General features: G+C 40.8%; 1 protein-coding gene across 2 annotated transcripts; it reads left to right on the top strand.

The window, feature by feature from the left end:
* Positions 1-1,856: 1,856 nt before the first annotated feature.
* On the top strand, positions 1,857-19,451 carry CWC15 (CWC15 spliceosome associated protein homolog). 2 transcript variants are annotated; one of them, XM_065832362.2, is made up of 7 exons: positions 1,857-1,957; positions 3,758-3,896; positions 5,959-6,071; positions 7,012-7,100; positions 7,863-7,973; positions 17,613-17,731; positions 18,533-19,451. In XM_065832362.2, the coding sequence occupies exons 2-7, from the start codon at positions 3,766-3,768 to the stop codon at positions 18,660-18,662; spliced, it is 693 nt and encodes a 230-aa protein (XP_065688434.1). In that variant the 5' UTR covers positions 1,857-1,957; positions 3,758-3,765; the 3' UTR covers positions 18,663-19,451. The 2 variants fall into 2 exon arrangements, with proteins under 2 accessions (XP_065688434.1, XP_071659617.1); XM_071803516.1 differs by lacking the exon at positions 1,857-1,957 and adding an exon at positions 2,201-2,219.
* The last annotated feature ends 276 nt before the right edge of the window (positions 19,452-19,727 follow it).

Raw genomic sequence — 19,727 nt, 5'->3', positions numbered from 1 at the left:
ACCCAACAGCAGAACTCTCTTCAGTTTTTTAATTCTTTAATCAGGACTTGATACCTTTCGCCAGCCAGACAGTAAAACTGAACAGCAGGCACTGCCCTCAGGACGTGGTACTGAGCGAACTAGCTGCACCAAGACAGTTAAATTAGCATAGTGGCTCATCCTGATTTAAAGTCCACAGATTTACAATCTATGAGTAACACCCACCATCACAAGATGATGTGCTGATTTCAGGCTACTGCGATCTGCAGCCCAACAATACCAGGCTCCTCTGCGAGGTTTGATCTTGCGTTTAAACTGCCTGTATTGGAATCAATCATAAACCCATTTCACGGGGTGCGGAACAAGGCTTGCAGATAAGAAAATGCAGCAGTCATTACTCGGTTACTGACAGGTGTAGGTCTTAGGAAATGACACTGTGATTATTATTACTATTTACCTGACTTCTTAGTAAAGCTTTACATTCATGACAAACTGCTTAAAATAATTGCTTTCTTTGTATGCCAAGAGCCCCCTTCTTCCAAGCGCTTTCTCTGACAACTCCCTGACCCAAATGGTGTGATTTACATTGTTGCTGTAGCTCTCTGGAGAAAAATCTCTTTGGGGACCTCTTGTGGGCTCTCTTCTAAATTGCACGCTCAGGAAAAGGCCGTGTTAACCTGCAGATATATCGAAGAGCCTTTTGCTTCACATGCCCTCATGTGGATTTGCCGAACTTTGATAAGAAGATGCATCTAAAAGCAAAAGCAAATACAGGAAAGAAACTGCATTGTAAAAGCGGGAATTTAATGCCCGAATGATGCTCATTTACAGTTTGGCTTCTTTACAGAGACAGCAATGAATATACATAACGTAAATTTCTTTGTGAGGGGACTTGCTGACTGTGGTGCTCAAGATAATGTTGCTAATACAGGCCTCTGGGCAAAGAAAGTGACTGATGGGCACTCCCTCCACCTGCCTTGTTTTTGTCTTTTCCCCACAAGGATCCCAACCCTGTCTCCTTAACCCTTTCCCTCCTCTGTGGCTGTTCCCTCATCATTCTAGCTCCACCCCCCACCCCCCCCATTGACACCCAGGGTGAGCACTTTGAACCCATAGCATCACAGAATGGTTGTGTTTAGAAGGGACCTCTGGAGATCATCTATTCCAACCCACCTGCTAAAGCAGGTTCACCAGAGCAGATCACACATAAATGTGTCCAGGTGGGTTTGAATGTCTCCAGAGAAGGAGACTCCACAACCTCTCTGGGCAGCCTGTTCCAGGGCTCTGGCACCCTCAGAGTTTTTACCCATGAAATGCTGTTTCACATCACTCATACATCACCCTTTTCCCAGCCTCCTATGCCAACCCAGCAGCCTCTGGGCAGGCTCCTCTGAGATACCCAACTTGCCAGTCTATTCATGAGCTAATTTGTGAGAAAAGGCTCATCAGTGGCTCACCCCAGCAGGTTACAGCTATGGTTGTAGTGCGGCCCTCCCTCTCTGGCTGCCTGTGCCCCGGCTTCTCCTCACAGCACCAGGTCGAGCCCCGCGGCGTTCACAGACCACCGAGTGGGCCCTTCCCAAGCAGTAGCAGCACAGGACCACAGCCTGGTAGCACCTTAGGGCAAGGCCCTTCTCCAGGTCAACCGCGGTCCCGCAGGACAGGCGCCCCAAGCTATCTGTTCCGAGCTGGGTTCGCCCACCCCCGCTCTGAGGAGAAGCAGGAGGAGGGGAGGAGGTCACCATTGCTACACAGGCAGCAACGCTGTCACCGCGCTCACTTCCGCCTCGGTAGCCATCATGACGGACAAGCTCCCCTCCTTCACGTGACAGTCTCTCCAGTCCTCTCTATGGTAAATCCTCCTTCGGCGGCGGCTTCCGCTGCGTCGTCTATGTCTCCCGCGCGGTGCCTTGTGGGCGCTTGGCGGAATTATGGTGGCGGGGTAGGGCCTGGTTGCGCAGGGCCGGAGGAGGTTGCGGTGTGAGTACCGGGGAGTCGCTGGGTTCGTTTGATTGGGCTGGGCTGCGGTGGGTCTCTGGGGCAGGGGTTGCTGTGGGGTCTCTGCGTGGGCCCGAGGCACGAACGGGGCCCTGTGGGGAGCGCTGCTGAGAACAGCAGAGGGCGGCGGGTCGGGGTCCGACGGGCAGGAGTTGTGATGTCTCATGAAACGGTGCGGTCATGTTGTATCTGCTTCTTCAGCTGAACCCATAGACGCCGCCCGTTACATATAATTAACACAGGTGAGTTCTGAGAGCAGGTGGCTCTGGCAGAGTGTGTTCCTTGCTGAGCTGCCGCCGACTGGCTCACTATGACTGGAAAGTGTCAGCAGCCCTTGGTCAAGAAGCCCAGGCTGGTTATGCCTTAGTTACTGTCTCACTGCTTTTTAGAGATGTTCCTGCCCGTTAACTCTTTTCTGAGCAGCAGCTCAGCGGCAGTAACTGTGTGCTACCTGATGGGATGTTATTTTCAGTGGCAAATCTGTGTTAGGATTTTAAGACTGAAGTCATGTTTTGTGATCTCATTAAAAATCAAACAATAGCAAATAGTGCAAGTAGAGCATAAATGACTTTTATTTGTGTATCGCAAAACCATATGGATCAATACAGTTTTTTTTTTTCCTCTGCTTTTTAATATTCTTTAAAATGTTTCCTTGTCGTCCTTTAACATCCAACCTTCTGGTTGGTAGGATGGCTGCCTTTGACTGGTGCCTTTATGTACCCCTGCAGATGTGTCTCTCTTACATCTTGTATGTCTTTAGTCTGTGGTTAGTGGATGTGTGTGTGTCTTGCTGAAGCAGGAATAAACGTAGTTTCAAATACCAGATTTAAGATGGCCCAGTTGATCATACAGGATATTTTTGGCATTGGTTGGCCAAATTGAACTCTTGGCACAGTGGTTTAGGATTGCGGGGTCTTCTGTCAGGCCACACTGAACATGGTGTGTGCTGACAGGGTGTCTCTGAGGCTGAGGCTGGTCAGAGTCATTTCACTCATTTGCCACGGAAGAACTGATAGTAGTGACTTTGGGGATCAGCTGATTCATTTTTAGGACATACGGGTGGTGTGCCAGTTCCTGTAGTTTCTAAATGAGAGCTGCTGAAAACTTCTGCATTTGTCTGAGCTTCATTAATTGTGCTTAAATTATCGAAGGGTAGACCTGTTGGCCTTATGCTACCAGGGAAACATTAACACTAGCCCTTCCGACAGTTTTGGTGGCCAGCGGGAGTGCTGCTCAGGCCGATCGCAAAGGATGGTGCTAATGGCAGGGATGTGGCTCTTCCTGAGGGTTGGATCATTCACAGTGCATCATCTTCATCAATATTTACTGATCAACACCACCCTAGGCATGCTGTGGTCCGTGTCAGCCAGCATTTCTGGTGATGATACCTAGATACAATTTGGGGAATAACAGAGGGGTCATTCCCAGTAGGCAGCCATTTCTGGATGTTGCTTTTCAGGAGGGAAAAGAGTTGAGTTACAAGACTTGCCTTAAAGATAGGAGGTTGGCTCCTGGACAGTTTTATTTACTTGATAAATGTAGTTTCACATTCTTCTTAGGGTCTGTGTATCGTCATTCAAACATACTGGAAAAGACTTTCTATTAAAAATCTGAATAGATTCTGTCAATTTTGTCAGTAAAAAGCTCCTTAAATTTTGAGGCTGTTATTATGTAGTGGGACTTCTCATTGCTACTACAGTTTCAGGAACAGCATAGCTTTTGGTGAATGTCTTTTGCTGTAAATTGTAGTAACAACTGGTTTTTATCCTTGATTCTGTAGTAGTTAAAATGACGACAGCAGCGAGGCCAACGTTTGAACCTGCAAGAGGAGGAAGAGGAAAAGGTGAAGGAGACTTAAGTCAGCTATCCAAACAGTATTCCAGCAGAGACCTTCCTTCTCATACTAAAATAAAATACAGGTTAGTATTGGGGTTTTTGGTCTTACGGCTAAACAACCCAGGAATGATTTTTTTGTTGCGAGCAGGACTCTGAAATTTTCACAATAGGTGTTCATGTGCTTGATGTTAAGCAGGCACCGGAGATTATGCAGCAGCATGGAATGAGTGTGCTGAAAGTGCAAGTCTCAGAAGGAGGCTTAAGAGATGAAATGCATTGCAAGTAATTGGAGAGGTTTCATTTTGTGGTATTTATTACTGCTTATGGAGACAAGGCATTTCAGTGCAGTGCAAAGAAAATCAATGAGAACAGTAGGAGATGACTAAGCTGTTGAGCGTTGCTGGCACTTGCAGAGCAGAATGGGATAAGAAGAGTGAAGCTGAGCATGTCTTAAAAGCAGGAGAACCATGGCGTTCATTTGGCAAAGGACCACTGGGGGAAGGCATTACAGGAGGCGGGAAAATCATGGAATAGCACTCAGGCAGTAGTACATATTTGAACAGCTGATGTTGAGCACTGCAAGTGGTTCTTGCACGTTGTGGGGGAATAAATTGCTTTAATCAGTGTGAAAGATAATGGTATCTTATAAATATTTTTCTCTGTTTGAAGTCCATAGTTAATCTGCATTATTCTGTTGAAAGATGAACTGAAATCTGGAGTCAATGTGACATAGATACCCAGAATTTAAATGAAATGTGTCAGCCTAGAAATGCTTCTTCATCTAGCTGATGTTATTCATGCTGGTGAAATTACTGTTAAGGTTTTACATTTGCAAGTTTTTGTGCAGGTGTTTAGCTTTTCAGCTCCTCCCTCCTGCCCCTTTTCTTTTGAAGAATATGTCTGGATAAGGGAGTTGGAGTGCTTTGGAAAATACCAAAATCAACAGCACAAAAAGTGTCATCAAATGCATTTTGTTATTATGGGAAAAATTGCTGGTGGTTTATTTCCTTAAACAAAAAGGGATTTGGAACACCAGTCTGTTGCTTTGAAAGAAATGTGTGGGGACAAATATGTACAGGAATGTAAAATGTATGTTTTAACAAATCCCTCCGTGTGTGTGTGTGAGAGCCAGATGGAGGGGGTATTAAGTGTCTTCTGTTCTTTCTCCCAAATACCTAATATAAAGTTGTCTTTGTTAAACTGCCAAGGCTGCATCATTGCAGGACAAGTTCAGTGTTTCAGTCCCACTCTTGTTTACTTGAATGACACAGGGTTTGGGAGCGTTTTGCAGCTATATCAGGGATACCAAGTTCAGGTTTTTAATTACAAAAGCAAATTAAATACTCCATCATAAAGACAGTCTGTGCACACAATGTTTATAATGGCTCAAGTCTAGGTTTCTTCCATGCACTCTTATTTCTAACACTGGGTTCACAGAAGGGTGAAGGGAACTGCTGCTTGTTTTTATTTGTTAGTTCTTTCCAAGATTTTCACAGAAAATTCAGTGGTCTATAGGTGGAATTTAGTATGATTCAAATGTAAATAGCCTGTTACTTTTGGCCAGCATGTGTTATATAAAAGAGGGAAAAAGATGTATTTGCAATATGTTTCACTAATGCTAGTGTTTTGCTTCTTCTCTGATTTTTTTATGGTTGTGGGATATTATCTTGTATATCTCTTGGAGGGGAAAAGGCTTATGAAAAGTATATTCCAGTCTAGGTCTTATCTATAAGGCTTAGAGGCTGTATGTACAGCAGCAACTTGGGATGGTAAAATGGCAAGTTGACTGTCATGCTGGTGGATGTCTGCTAGGGCATTGGGCTTGGACTGGTGGAAGAGATTGAGATGTAGCTACAAGAAGTAGATGTAGCCATCCTGGTTTTGCAGGAATTTATGTAGGGTCTTTAACTCATTTGAGAGCCACTGGAATGAGCATGTATGTGGCATTTCATGCCTGCATGTCTGTAATGCATGCAGAGAAAGGAACTGATGGCAAGAATAAAGAAACATACGTCTACATGGTAGCCAGTTTTTATTCTTTAAACTTACCTCTTCACTCCAGGATTTATTGACCTCCTTCAGAAAATTGCTCCCAGCTGCAGATAATCAACTTCAGCTTTTCTCTCCCCTGTTATGCTGTTTTAGGCAGGCGACTCAGGATGCTCCTGAAGAGGTGCGTAACCGTGATTTCAGAAGGGAGCTGGAGGAGAGAGAACGGGTCGCTGCAAGAGAAAAGAATAGAGACAGACCAACCAGAGGTAAAAACAAAGACACAAAAAATCTTCATACATTTGTGTGGCATTATTCTTACACAAAACTCAGTGTTGTAGGAAGTTTGCGGGTTGCAGACAGCATGTCATGAGAGGAGAATTTAGGGTATTGGTCTGATAGCTCAGAGCTGTTGACCTGCAAGGGAATGTCCGCTGGCTTTCACACTGGCTTCGTGCTAGCAAAAAATCTAGGCCAGCCAGTAGAAGAGCGTAGGCCATCATGCAGGCCAGCTGATACGGTGTAATTGTAATGAATTGGCAACGAGTGTGTGCAGCTAATAAAGGGCTTGGACAGGCGAGACAGAGAGGAGAAGCAGAATGACTCATCTTCTAGTGTTGCAGTACCAGTGTAACAATAAATCCATTTTTTAAAGTGAGCAATTCTGTTCAGGTATGGTGAAGTGAAAACCAAAATGAATCAAAGGTGTGGTTTTTTGAGAAATAGTAATTTATAATATTAAGCTTGACAGAATTTAGGTACTTTGGTTTAGGTATGAAACGTGAAGAGGTACTGGAGGGCTTTCAAGTTCACAGACAAAAGCAGATGTGATTTGGACCAAACTGGGCAACAGTAATGCTCTGGAGTGGTCTCTTATGTGAACCCTCCAGTAGAGTATAAAGGATAAGGATATTTCTCCACAGCTTTTTCTTCTGCTGTTCTATCTTCTTGAAATAATGACTTCAAAATTCTTTTGGAGGTCAAATTGTAAGTTTGGGGTTGTTATTACTTCCCTTGAGGATACCTACAAGGAGAAATTAGCATGGGCATTAAGACTGAGAAGTAAGGAAAAGTAAACATAAGCTTGTATCTCTTGCTCTAATGCAATCTTTGTGAAGATTTTTGCTTTCTGACATTAGATGTTGTTAAATGAAGTGATTTAATCACTTGTTTGTTTGTGTGTGGTTTTTTTTTAATGTTATGCTGTAGAACACACAACATCATCATCTGTGTCTAAGAAGCCTCGGCTAGACCAAATTCCTGCAGCAAATCTTGATGCAGACGATCCACTTACTGATGTATGTATCTCTTTTCTGTTTTCTTTCATTTTCCTGCCCTCAGAATTTGCTGTTAATATAATATTTACTTTTAGATTGGGTAAAGTTTTAAGACAGGTTCTCACATACCTTCCACTTACAATTATTGTACTACGGTGGAAGTGCAGAGTGGTTTAGAGGATTCCAGTTGATGCTGTAGTGGTGTTGTTGGAAAACACAGAAAAACTAAGGAGCTGGAAATACCACTTGAAGTATGGAGAATGGGTGACGTTTTAGACTTGGTCAACTACTGGGTTAGTTAGACTTTCCCTAGGGTAGAACTGTTGAGATACATTGACTGTCTGCATGAGCACTGGATTCTTGCTCTTGGCTTCTCTCCTCATGCTGACATCTATGAATTAGGTCCAAGGCTTGACAGTAAGCTGAGGCTTTTTTAATCCTGTTACATTTGGTCCCAACAATATTGTATGGGATATTCGGTCACACTGTTGTAACAGCTTATGTTGCAGTGCTTAGAGAGTGATTGAGGACAGTCCTCAACTACCTAGCGTTTGAGTTATCAAAAGTGTATTGTAGTCATCGAAAAAGCACAAACATATTTTTGTCTTGACTTTACCGTACAAGAGCAAATACACCATTTGTATTGTATTTGCTGCTCCTGCGAGCACCCAGGTATTTCAGAAATCATCAGCAGCAAACAGCAGCCTTTAGCTGGGCTGACCTGGGCTGGTTTTATTACATGAAATAAATGAGCTGCTTCTTATTTCTGTTTGTTGCTATTAGGAAGATGATGAAGATGAGGACTTGGAAGACAGTGATGATGATGACACTGCAGCTCTTCTGGCTGAACTGGAAAAAATCAAGAAAGAGCGAGCTGAGGAACAGGCTCGAAAGGTAAAATCTCACCTATTAAAGAGTATCCGGGGCTTTTTTTGCAAACTGATGTTTGTTAAAACTGGTGTGCCTTAAGCACTTAGGTTGAGTGAGCTGGTAAACACAGCAAGTGCCCTTCAAAACTCTTCTCAAGTAGAGTCTGATGGATTGGTTCTTCTGTCTAGTAATTGTTGTGAATACTTTTTTTTTCTTCAGTAGACATACTTATTATACTCTCTAAAACATTTTATTTGCTTTCCGAACACTTTGTAGAGTAATTTAGTCAAGGTAATGTTGCTTTTCATATGCAAGGCCTTCTCTGAAGACAGCTGTCATACCAAACTGTATAGTGGCATTAGTGATCTACATACTATCAAGTGTAATTTCACGTGTTAACTAGCTTTTATGAAAAAATTTGTATATTTATGAAATAAAAATGTGTGTGCTTTTTGATGCTTTTGCATATGGCTGCAAGTTTTATACAGTAGTTGCTCTTTCACAGCATTGGTGCTGTGTTGCTTTGGCAAGGAGCAACAGTTATAACTGTAAGAAGAGAACTGTTTTCATTATACACGGGTGAGGTTTTTGAAAAATGTCTCCACAGAAGTTAATAAGACAGCAGTGTTTCCAGAACTTGGGAAGTCAATGCACACGTAGCCTTCATAGCTCCTTCTAATCTCTGTCTTTACAGATAGAAACATTGTGGGGAGGGAAGTCTCTGTAGTTAGAGGCTGTTTTCCCATAAGCAGAATCAAATCTTGTGCCATTGGCTCCCACCCCTCCTTGGTGTAAGAGAGATTGTTGGGATGGAGCACATTAGCAAAATCCCTGGTTGATGAACGGACTTCTAGGGGCTGTTTCTGGGAATAGTCCTTCTTGTCAAACTGGTCAGGACTTAGGATGAACTGTGCTGGCTCTAACATTCTATTGCCACAGACTGCAGAGTCCGGGTATTTAATCTGCATGACTGAAACACTCTGCCTCTCGTGGTGTGGCAGAAGTGGTGGATATGAGCAGAATTCCCTCCTCTGCTTTTACGAAGTGCGTTCTTTTTTTTGAGTAGGGCTTAAATAATTTTACTGCTTTTGAAAAATATTGCATATTTCAGTTTAAGTTTTGTATGTTGTAGATGTAGATCCTACATCAGTGTAAACAAAGCAACAAACAAAACCACCCAAAACCAACCAACCAAACAAAAAAATCCCCCAAAACCCAACCTTTGTATAAGGTAATCTGAGGAGTCTTTGCTGCTGCGACAGTTTACTGGTTTGGTGCCTCTGCACTACTCCTAACCTCTGTCATAGCTTAACACACACGCCTGTGGTATTGTGTTTTTCACAAATGCTCTCCAGCAGACTCAGCTGGCAGTGAACAGGACATAGCATCTAGCAGGCACTAGGAACAGCTGGGAGAGAATTAGGTTTTAAATGCTCTAGGCAACTATGTAGTGCTTGACCACTCTTGGCTAACAATATAGACATTTAGAATCAACAGGGCCTCTAAAAACAGTGAACTCTGCAATTCTGGAGTTAGTTACTTTGGAAGGCTGTGCCATTCTGCACTGGTGCAGAAATTGTGCTGTAGGAGGCTGTTGATACTTGATTCTCCATCTTACCTATGAGTAGTAGTTCACGTTAGAGTGTGTCTGAAAGTGTCTCTCGGATATCTTTATCTAGGCATTTGAAGCACATCACACAGCAATGAAATTGTGTTCTGCAGTAATAACGTGGTGAAAATGACTTAAAAATGCTGGCAACAATTCTTCTGTTTATTCCTGTGTGAAATGTGCTAAACTACAAATTAAGGGTAGCAATGTGTAGGAAAGACTTCAGCTGTTCTTGCACAGTGCTTGAAATGAAAGCTTTGATCTGTTTGGATTTTTCACTTTGCCTGATAGTTGAAATTATACATCCAGGTTAAACAGCATAACTTGTCACATTTCAGTGTAGAAAACTGACATTTGGAAAATAATGGCAATGAATTTCAGCCCAGACAACCAAATGTATGCTTCTCTGTTGGTGTATAGAAACCAGGAATGTCACAATCTCTGTTAAGTTCTTATTTTGTCAGTAGAGGGTGCTAAAAGCTATCAAGTATTTAGTATCTCACTTGTTTCAGTTTGCGGTCTATTAACTAGTATTATTTTTTTACCTTCATGGTTGTTCACCTTCCCCCAGAAGCAGGGTTTATTATGTCCAGTGCTATGTGCACACTGAATACAGGCATGCACATTCAAAATGAATGTATTTGTTTATTCCTAAAAATAACTAATAATTATTTATTTGCAACAGTGCACCTTATTGCACAGTCACCACCTACTCTGTTCATCCTTTTACTGGTTGGTGGCTGATTGCTGCTCTTAAAAATTGCCATCTTCATTGATAGTGGGTGCTTTACAGGCACTTGAAATTTTATTTTCTTGGGTTTGAGAGTAGGAAACTAAGACTATGTTGATGGAAAAAGTAAAAACTTAGGTGGGATGCAGCCTTGGAAAGAGTTTTTGGGCATAAGAGTCTCCTTAGAAAAGATCACTTATATGTTTTGTTCTAGAGGTGGTATCTGTTTAAATTATGGCTTGTTTTCTCTGGCTTGGAAATAAGGCCTTACTGGCAAAGCATTTTATAGCCATTTCATATAAATCCCTTGTCCCTTCAGATATGTGGGATTTCATATGATTATGTATTACAAACCATAATTTAAACCTAATTTTGTAAGTAACCTTATGTTAATCATCCAGCTGACTTGAGAATGGCAGCTCATGTAAAGTTGTAATTGTGGGGTCGCTATTTGTCCTAATCCCCATACAGGAATGGTTTATCGATGGAACTCTGCTGTCCCCAGTAGGCAATGCAGGTAAAACCCAGTGGTAAGGGAAGGGGACACTGCGGAGTCAGTGCCTGTTCACTCTTCTGCACATCGTGCTCAGATCTCTTTGTTGTTTCACAGACAGATTAACATGTCTCTGCATCTTGGAACGTACCAGGGCCTTAACAAGATGGAGTAAAATATAGTAATATATCCCAAATTTGTGCCATGTGTGCATTTTTTTCCTGATACTTTAGTTACTTTGATTTATCAAAATGCTAGCTCAATTATTTCTGAGACTTCATTTAAACTGTATTGTTAAATGTTTTCACTCCTCACTTCAGTGTCCAGTAATAAGTTGCCATGAAAGGAGGACTCCTCCTTTTAAAATGCGTCTCTGGTGAGAGAGCAGTTAAAAAACAAAATATGAGAATCTGCTTTTTTTCAGATCATCATGGTCTCTGTTAATTTCCCTTATGTGGTAATACCAATTTCCATAGAAATCCTCTAAATCTAATTTTGACAAATGTTAGTATTAAGAGGTTCTAACTTCCCTCACACTAATATTTCCCTTTAGCGCATAGTTTGTCAACCAAATAAGCAATTGCTGTCAAAGCTGGTTAACTTCTCAAAATGCTTAAATTTCCTTGAAATTTCCTTTCCCTGAAATGTTAAATAAATACTACTAATGATTTAAAAACTGATTGAGCATGGGAGACTTTTCTCACGCCCTCCACAGTTTTAATCTCACAGGTTGTTTCTAGTAGACTCTAAGCTGAGCAGCAAATTGTAATTTTGAAAGCCATTTCTGTGAAATAATTCTGGGCCTGTCTGAAACTGTGCAAGTGCTTGGTCTGCTGTCTGTGTGAACTATCCATGGGTCTGTTTCATGGAAACATTTCCGTGTTCCAAATGCAGTGTTACAGTGCTCTTGGTTTTCTATTTTCAAGCACTTCCGTAAAAGGTAAATTGAAATAATTAAAACCAAACCTCAAACCAGTGAGCAGCTGAATGTATGTATGCAGTTCCAGCAAAGCTATTTTAATATCCAATCATTTTATGCTTATTTGAGAACATACTTAAAAGTTCTTGGTTTGTTCTCTTACAGTTTTATCTCCCCAAGTATTTCTCTATAGCTGAATATATGTTATTTTACCAATGGTCAAAATAGATCTTAACTCTGTCTTGTGTTTTAGCCGTGTCTTAGACTTTCAAATAAAACATTAGAAAATGAATCTTGATAGATATCAAACTTTTCACTTTAAAATTTAAGGGTCTAACTAAAGCTCGAATATCCAGTCAGTGATCAGAAATAATTTCAATAACGAGGCAAAGCAGATGGCAGAGTGTTTCTTCATTAAATGTTTGAGAAATGCTAGCAATATTTAACCCTTGCCAAGAAGGTTTAAATGCCCCAAGAAGATAATGCCCCCTCTCTTGTGGGCAAAATAACAACAAATCTGCGTATAGACACTACAGTTGTGATTACTTTGTGCTTTTATTTTTTGAAGTTCCAATCAGTTATTTGAATTGCTGTATTGCACTGAGTTAGTAATTTGCATAGGATCAAAGAACTGGGGTGGATCTCTGCATTATTGAGTTTCCTTCCCTGCTGCTAAAGGCAGCGCTGTCATAGTGTGTCATTCACAAATTAGCATTTAAATAAGGTTATGTGATTTTTCTTTGATTTTTTTTTTTTTTCCAGCCTTCAATGAAATGTGGGTGTTTCAGGTTTTATTTTCAGCTACTCAACATCTTTAATAACTGAGCAGGATAGCTTACTTTAAAATAATGGAATCATCTCAGGAGTTTCAGCACTTTCTGTAAAAGTAATCTTGCTCTGTGCAAGGGCTAGGAATTATACTAAAAAAAAAATAACCATGGTAACAATAATGTTTTTCTTTCCTTTGCGGTCAGAAACAAATATACCAAGGGACTGTTACTCTTACAGCAAGATAAGGAGCAATTGTTTAGTTAAGGTTAGCATAGTTTTGTCCACTTTTTTTGTTTTCCCCCAACTGTGATGCCACATGGTGAGTGCAGTGGTCCAGCGAAGGCTTTGAGATCTGATTGACAGAGCAGCATCTCCATCTGCTTCCTCAGGTACAGGGCTCCCTCTGCCCCTCCTGCCTTATTCCCCCTGCCGTAATATTCCTGCTCTCTTGCCTCTGCCTCTAACACAATGGTTACAACGTGCTTGATGTCTGATGTGTCTCTGCAGGTGGTTGGTGCAACGTGCTGCCGTTGAAAAGCACAGCGCTGCTGTCTGGTGATGAAATAATCTGTAGCGTGTTTTTAGGCTCAAATGGCTCATGAAAAGAGTCATATACCTCGTGTTGCTGAACATTATTGAGGCATTATTTCAGAAAGGGTGGAGTGAATAGAGATGCATTCTTCTCCCCCTTAGGCTTTTTTTCTGTTGTGGCTTTGTTTTATCCATAGTGTTTTAGCTTAATACGCCTTTGTTCCAGCACACAAAAGAACAATGTGGGCTCTGGAGCAACCCGAGCTGCTTATTTTGCGAACAGCTGTGCTTGATCGTGCCTCAGAGGTGCGAAGCTCAGACAGCTTGGAAGGTTGTGTCTGGTCTGTTTGATTTGATACAACCCATGCTCCATTGCCTGGAGCGTCCTGGCTTGCAGTGGAGGAGTGGGCAGTGGAAGATTTATGTGGAAAATTCTGAAACATAATGAAAACCTTTTTTGGCTGGAAATGAGGGATTCTGCAGCTCTGGCCAAAATCGGTAACTTAGCTTAAGTGTAACTGTCAGCTTTACACCACTGTGAGTTACGCCTATTATTTTCTCCATGTCATGTCTGTAAGATACAAAATTTAATAAATTACCTTTTTTTTTAATCATTAATATGTTCTTTGGGAGGTTTTACTGAAGCTAAATAACACAAAAAACTTGAAGACTAATCTTCAGAATTAGCCTACTTCTTAAAATTTGAAGTGAAATGTCACCCAATGTAGAATGCCTGAATTCCATAAATAAATTACCATGTGCACCAGATCTTCTTTGTAAAGTGACTAAACCGGGCAATGTCTTACTCAACAGCTTGGTCCCCTGTTTGCTTTCAGCCCCTCATCTTTGATGACAAAGATGAGCATTGCGGTTTGTTACTGCATCCAGTTTGCTCTCTCTGCAAGTCTGAAAGACAGCAGAGTTCTGTTTCTGAACAGAACTGAGAAGCAGCCAAGGGTCACACAAAGTGCCCAGGGGCTCTGCAGCAACTCTTAGTGTGAACAGGGAAAATCAACCACCGAAAAGAAGGTTCATGGATTCTTTCTGTTGCTGTTGTCAATATAAAAGAATGTTCGGCAGTTTCTGTTAGTGTTGTGTTCGTGATTGGTTTTAGTTACTTAATAGGTGCAAAAGTAAAAGGTAATAATTTGAAATTTCCAAGGTTGTCCCTACCATTAAAAGAAATTAAACATAATTTTTGCTATCCTCCAGTCCTCTGGAATAGTAATTGACTTGAGTCAATGTATTTTTTTTGCTACTGGTTCACAGTTTTAGACAGAATCCAGTTGAGCTTGAAATGCCAAGTTGTTGGGGTCCATGCGCAAGTTACGTATCCCAGCTTGCGTGGAAGTGCAGTCAGTAGAGCCTGGAGTGTGGCTGGGCCCTTGTCTGTGTAATTTAGTGTGAGTGGAAAAGCCATCTTGACTCCTTATCATACTCTTTAGATCTCTGCTGAGAAGTGAGCTCAGATGCTGACAAGCAGATACGTAGGTGTAGGTGTCTTAATCTGGTGCTACATCCTGCTCTTGATCTTATACTACTGCTTGTAGTGTAACACTTCATAGAAGTGTTATTTCAATTTTGTTTGGTTTTATCTTATTTTTTTTTCATCACCACCTTTTAACACTTCAGCCTGATAATACTTTTTTTGTTATCAGAAAGCAAGCTATGTCAGGCTAATTGAGGTTTAAGGGTTATGTAAAGCAGATAAAAGTTAGGATGATGCCTCACATGCCTTCTTAAAATCTTATTACAGGAAAACTAAATATACCTCTGTGTACAAAGAACACTGGAGTAGTTACTACTGTATCCATATTTTTTATGATCCTTAATATTGATTTTATTTTCTAATAGTGATTCAAATGACTAAGTGGTTTTCACTTTTCTTCATGCGTGGTAGAGAATGCTGGAACAATCAGCTTTTTAGGAGCTGTTGAGATTAAATCTGAAACTGGGGACAAGTGGGGAAAAGAACTGTAATTCTCATCCCCCCCAAAGATACTGACTGATTCCAGTGGGCTCTTTAACACTGAATAAACACTTTGTGTGGAGTGTGTTTTAGTTCCGTATTTGTCAGTGGTGTGTGGATGCATTTTTACGCATCATAAATATCTTATGCTGGCTTTTTTTATGTGTGCCCCAGATAAAGTGAGGCACGATGCACAGGTTCAGTAGCTTTGGGTCGTGGCCAAGGTTCATGTCTTAGAACTCTGAGGGTAGGAGTGTGCAGTGCTCTGCGTGCCACCTTCAGCACAGTCCCCCTGGAGCTCAGCTCTAAAATGGAAAACTCTGTTCACAGAGAGAGAACGTGGATGAAATTGTCTCTACAGAAGCATTTGTCAAGAGGGGAGTATTTCTTGCAATGCTCTTACTAGGGCTATCTTCTCTTGAGTATAGTCCAGTATTAATTTTTTGGTTTGTAGCATTCTTACTTGCTTTTAAGATTTGTCCCAGAGCTCTTGCTTTTTCAAAGTCTCACTTTTAATGAAGTGTCGGACATTAAATTTGATGAGGCAGAGCCCACTTGATGTGGACAGCACACAGAACACTTCACTGCTTGCATCCTGTTGTAAATTTGCCTGATGGGCTTGAATAGAATCTGATCACCTCGTGGGAGGCACCTGAAAATCAGTACTTCTTTTTTCTTTTTTTTTGTACCAGTAATGTAGGTTTTGCTCAGTCTCAGATCAGTGCTTTGCATGCAGGTGCTGTTTGTAGTCTGAGGGGTGCTTGACTTCTGATGGGAACACACAACACAGCCTGCAGGAAATTGGATTTTGCTGCTACTGGCTCCTCTGTGTTATAAGGGAAGAAGATGGTAAATCAGAGGTTGGCAGACTGTGAAGAAGCAGCTGCGTACATTTCTTGTCTGTAATACACAGAGGAAAGAAATGTAGAATTTGAATTTGTATTTCTAATATGGGAGAAATTAGGGTTCCATATAAAATATTTTTGCTCTCTGTGTTTCCTCATTCACTGGGATGGTGATAACAACTGAAGTTGGAATGCAAATATTGGCTTCAGAGCTGTGCTTGAAAATGCAAAACTTAAGTTTATTTGTGTTAATAACTTTTAACTGCCGCAGTTTGCATTGAACTCCATGGATACAGCGGCAGGGGCAAGTTTTGCCCATGCACATGTTTTAATGAGGGCGTTACGGGGCTTGTCCTGAAGCTGTGCCATGCTTTTAAGCAATATGCCCTTTTGGGGAGTTTTTCCCATCCCACTGGCAATTGATTGCAGCTGGTTTTAAATTTTATTTGTGAGAAGCAGTGCAATGGTAGGTGTTTTTTCGTAAGTAAAACTCAGGGAGATTTTGAAAGGTAAAAATCTTTACCGGTGGTCCTACACCGTCTAGTATTCGTATGTATGTGAAGTTGGTATTGTTGCTAAGCGGATTGAGGTGTTCTATAGGAATATTTCACATACCTGATCAGTCCAGTTGAAAAACATCGTGAATTGTAGATAGTTTTAGTAATCTTTCACTTAGTATTAATTAAATGTTTGAAGCTAGAAAACTCCAGCTAGCACCAGTGTTCCAGTTTAGCACTTAGACCTGGTAAAGGCTGTCATCAATAAGAACATTTCTTCTTTTGGGATCCCACAGCAGCCCGTCAGCCATGAATTTATCTTCAGTTTGGAAAAAAAAATAACCACCTTCTGATCTCTTTGTCTTTAGTTTATATAATTTTAAAAGCCAGAGTTTGAGTCTCCTGCAGTGCGAATGAGGCTTCAGTGCATTTTTTAACCAGAATGGCTTCAGACAATGCTTCAGCATACAGGGAGCGGGAGACCTAATTAGTCATTGAAATTAAATATGTTTTTTTCCTTCTAGTGCTTTCATCAAAGAGCAATATAATACATTTGAAAGGTTGTGGAAAACCATGATGATGTATAAAGAATATTGCATATTCATTTTGAAGTCGGGGCACATTTAAGTCACTAAATATATTAATGCAGCTTGGAAGCATGGGCAGTGAAATCTCCTTTGTGTTGCTTGTAGTGCAGTGCTTCACTGAGGCTTGAGTTCCATGCTTTTGACAGTACAAGGAGAAGAGAATTTTTCTGATCACCGATACTGAAACTCTTAAATATTCTTATGACATCCTCTGCTCAGTTTCATCTTAAATTTCTCAGTGTTCTTTCTAACTGGTCCTTAGGGAAGCTGTAGTTGTAAAATCCAAGCAGATTGCTGAAGATGACAGAAAAGTTTCAACATGCTGTAAGGTTTTCCACCTAATAAATATTGTATGGTGTAGTCTCTTTTTTTTCAAGAGGATAAAGAAAATCTTTTAATCTGTATACAATTTTTGATATAATAACTATGTAAATGGTAAAGCTAGAACTTAACTGAATGCTTGATAGAACATCAGAGGTAAGTAGAGCAGATATGAATGTTGGTAGATTGACAGTTTATTAGCAATGTTAAGCTCTTTAGAGTATCTCTGCTTCTATCCTTATTCTACTCAAGTGTCAAATGCTCTGAAATGTCTGAGCTAGGAATTAAAGCTCTGTCTGTGTGGGTGTTTGCAGCTAAAAAAATATTTATCTCTACCAACTAGATGAGAAAAGTGGCCTAGAAACGTAATTTATCCATTTCTGGTTCTCAGGAACAAGAGCAAAAGGCCGAAGAAGAACGAATTCGGATGGAGAACATCCTGAGCGGTAACCCCCTGCTGAACCTCACCGGCCCCGCGCAGCCTCAGGCAAACTTCAAAGTGAAGAGGAGGTACCGTGCGATCTGTCCTGAAATACCCCCCTTGCTCCCCCGTGTCACTCAGTCTGAAAATGTCATCCCTGCCACTGGGTTTTATTTCCTTCCTTGGATCTTGTCACAAGCCATAAAACGTAAATTGGGATATTCATGCACGTAGCGATTGTCTGAACAAATCATCCTTCTACTTTGTGCTGAAAAAGGAGATAGAGATGGAGAATTGTGCTTGTCTGACATTGTCAATAGAGATAGAAAAAGTAACAGGACTGAAGTTCCTCAAGAAAATTGATGGAATCCTCCCATTTAAAATCTAGCTGTTTTGGTGTGTGTTTGAGGGGTTTTGTTTGTTTGTTTGTTTGGGTTTTTATGTGTTTGTTTTGAGTTTTTGTTTGTTTGTTGTTGGTTGGTTTTGCTTGTGTTTTTTGTTTGTTTGTTTTAGTGCAACTACAATTAGTAAATGACAGCCTTCTTCTGAATACAGTTTTTATTTGCAGATATCCCACTTACTGTTGTGTTTATCAAAATTAGGGCTATTAGACGCAAGGATTTTTTCTGCCCTGTTCAAATGGTCATTATTTTCTGTAAAGGTAAATTAACCTTTAATCTACTGATACTCATCTCACTTCTCAGGAGTGTGTAGGAGGTGGCTTAGATTACAAAAATAGATCCTTTTTTCTTAAAGACTAAAATCAAATGATAATGACTATTTGTTCTTAGCACATCTAAACAGGAAGGCTCAACTTCATTTATATACTTTTGTAAATTACACCTAATTTTCCATACAAACTTACTGAAGCTAAAAATTTTTGGTTTCAGGTGGGATGATGATGTTGTCTTCAAGAATTGCGCCAAGGGGATAGACGAAACAAAAAAGGACAAAAGATTTGTGAATGATACTCTGCGATCAGAATTTCACAAGAAGTTTATGGAAAAATACATCAAGTAGTGCAGTTTTATGTGTGGCGGTGCTGAAGGACTTGGAAGGTTGTGGTTGTTCCCTCCCTCTCCCTCAGAATTCACGGCTGAACACTTGGTCCTGAATTCCCAAATGCTTTTCCAAGATCATGAACAGCTTCATAATTAGTAATTGCTATGTATCTGGAGTTTTTATTCCTGCAGTATGTTTTTCTTTTCAGTTTTGATTAAATCAGTTTGATGAATGTTGTTCTGTTCATGTGCTTTTACTGGCCATCTTGTAAATGGTAGAAGAGAGAATAGAAGAGAGAAGCTGGTTTACAATAAATACTTCAAATTGTTTAAATTGCCCTCCAAATCAACCTGTATTTGTACTGAGGGTGCTTATGCAACTTACAGAAATGTCAGTATTATCAAAGATGGGGAGTAGCTGAGTATGATAAGCAGTGTGAACTGGAAAGAGCTATGTTTCTGTCGCAAACTGGACTTGCTCGTAATGACTAGTTAGAAGCTGAGTTAATAATCTTCCTTTTTACTTTCTTGCTGTCAACCAAGTCATGGTTTGGTGGGGTAGCTCCAAGTTCTTCACAGCCCTGCTCTCTGGGCTCTTTGGCTCAGCACCCCTGGGGTGACACCACATAACACTTGGGGGAACGTTGAGAGGAAGATGCTCTGTGGAACTGTGGGGGTTTTTTCCTCCTCAGTAAACCATGTCAGTGCTTGATCCCGTGGCCGCCAGCCCAGTCTGTGCGTGTGACTCAAAAGTGCTGTCAGAAACTTCCCAGTGAGTGTTTTTATTAAACGAGTGATCTTCTCAAGATACTGTAGTTTGCTTTGTTCTTAAATGTCCATTTTTACGCTTAATAGGACAATATAAAATACAAATGACTGAAAAAAATCTCAGTTGTGAAGGAAATTTTTTTCCGAGAGCTTCATCAGGTGCTGCGCTGGGTATGAACCTGACACTTGCAAAATGTAAGAGTTACCGCTCTACCTGTGCTACAGTGGCAGAACGCAGATGTGTTTACGTAAAATTCTTGCCCTTTTCCTTGCCTATGTTATGCTCAGTCTAATTCATTCTTACAGACATGGTTTC

Source organism: Patagioenas fasciata, chromosome 1, assembly GCF_037038585.1.
Source record: "Patagioenas fasciata isolate bPatFas1 chromosome 1, bPatFas1.hap1, whole genome shotgun sequence".
In the NCBI taxonomy this organism is placed as follows: Eukaryota; Metazoa; Chordata; class Aves; order Columbiformes; family Columbidae; genus Patagioenas; species Patagioenas fasciata.
The sequence above is the reverse complement of the archived record's forward strand: the minus strand, read 5'-3'. Positions and strand labels throughout refer to the sequence as shown.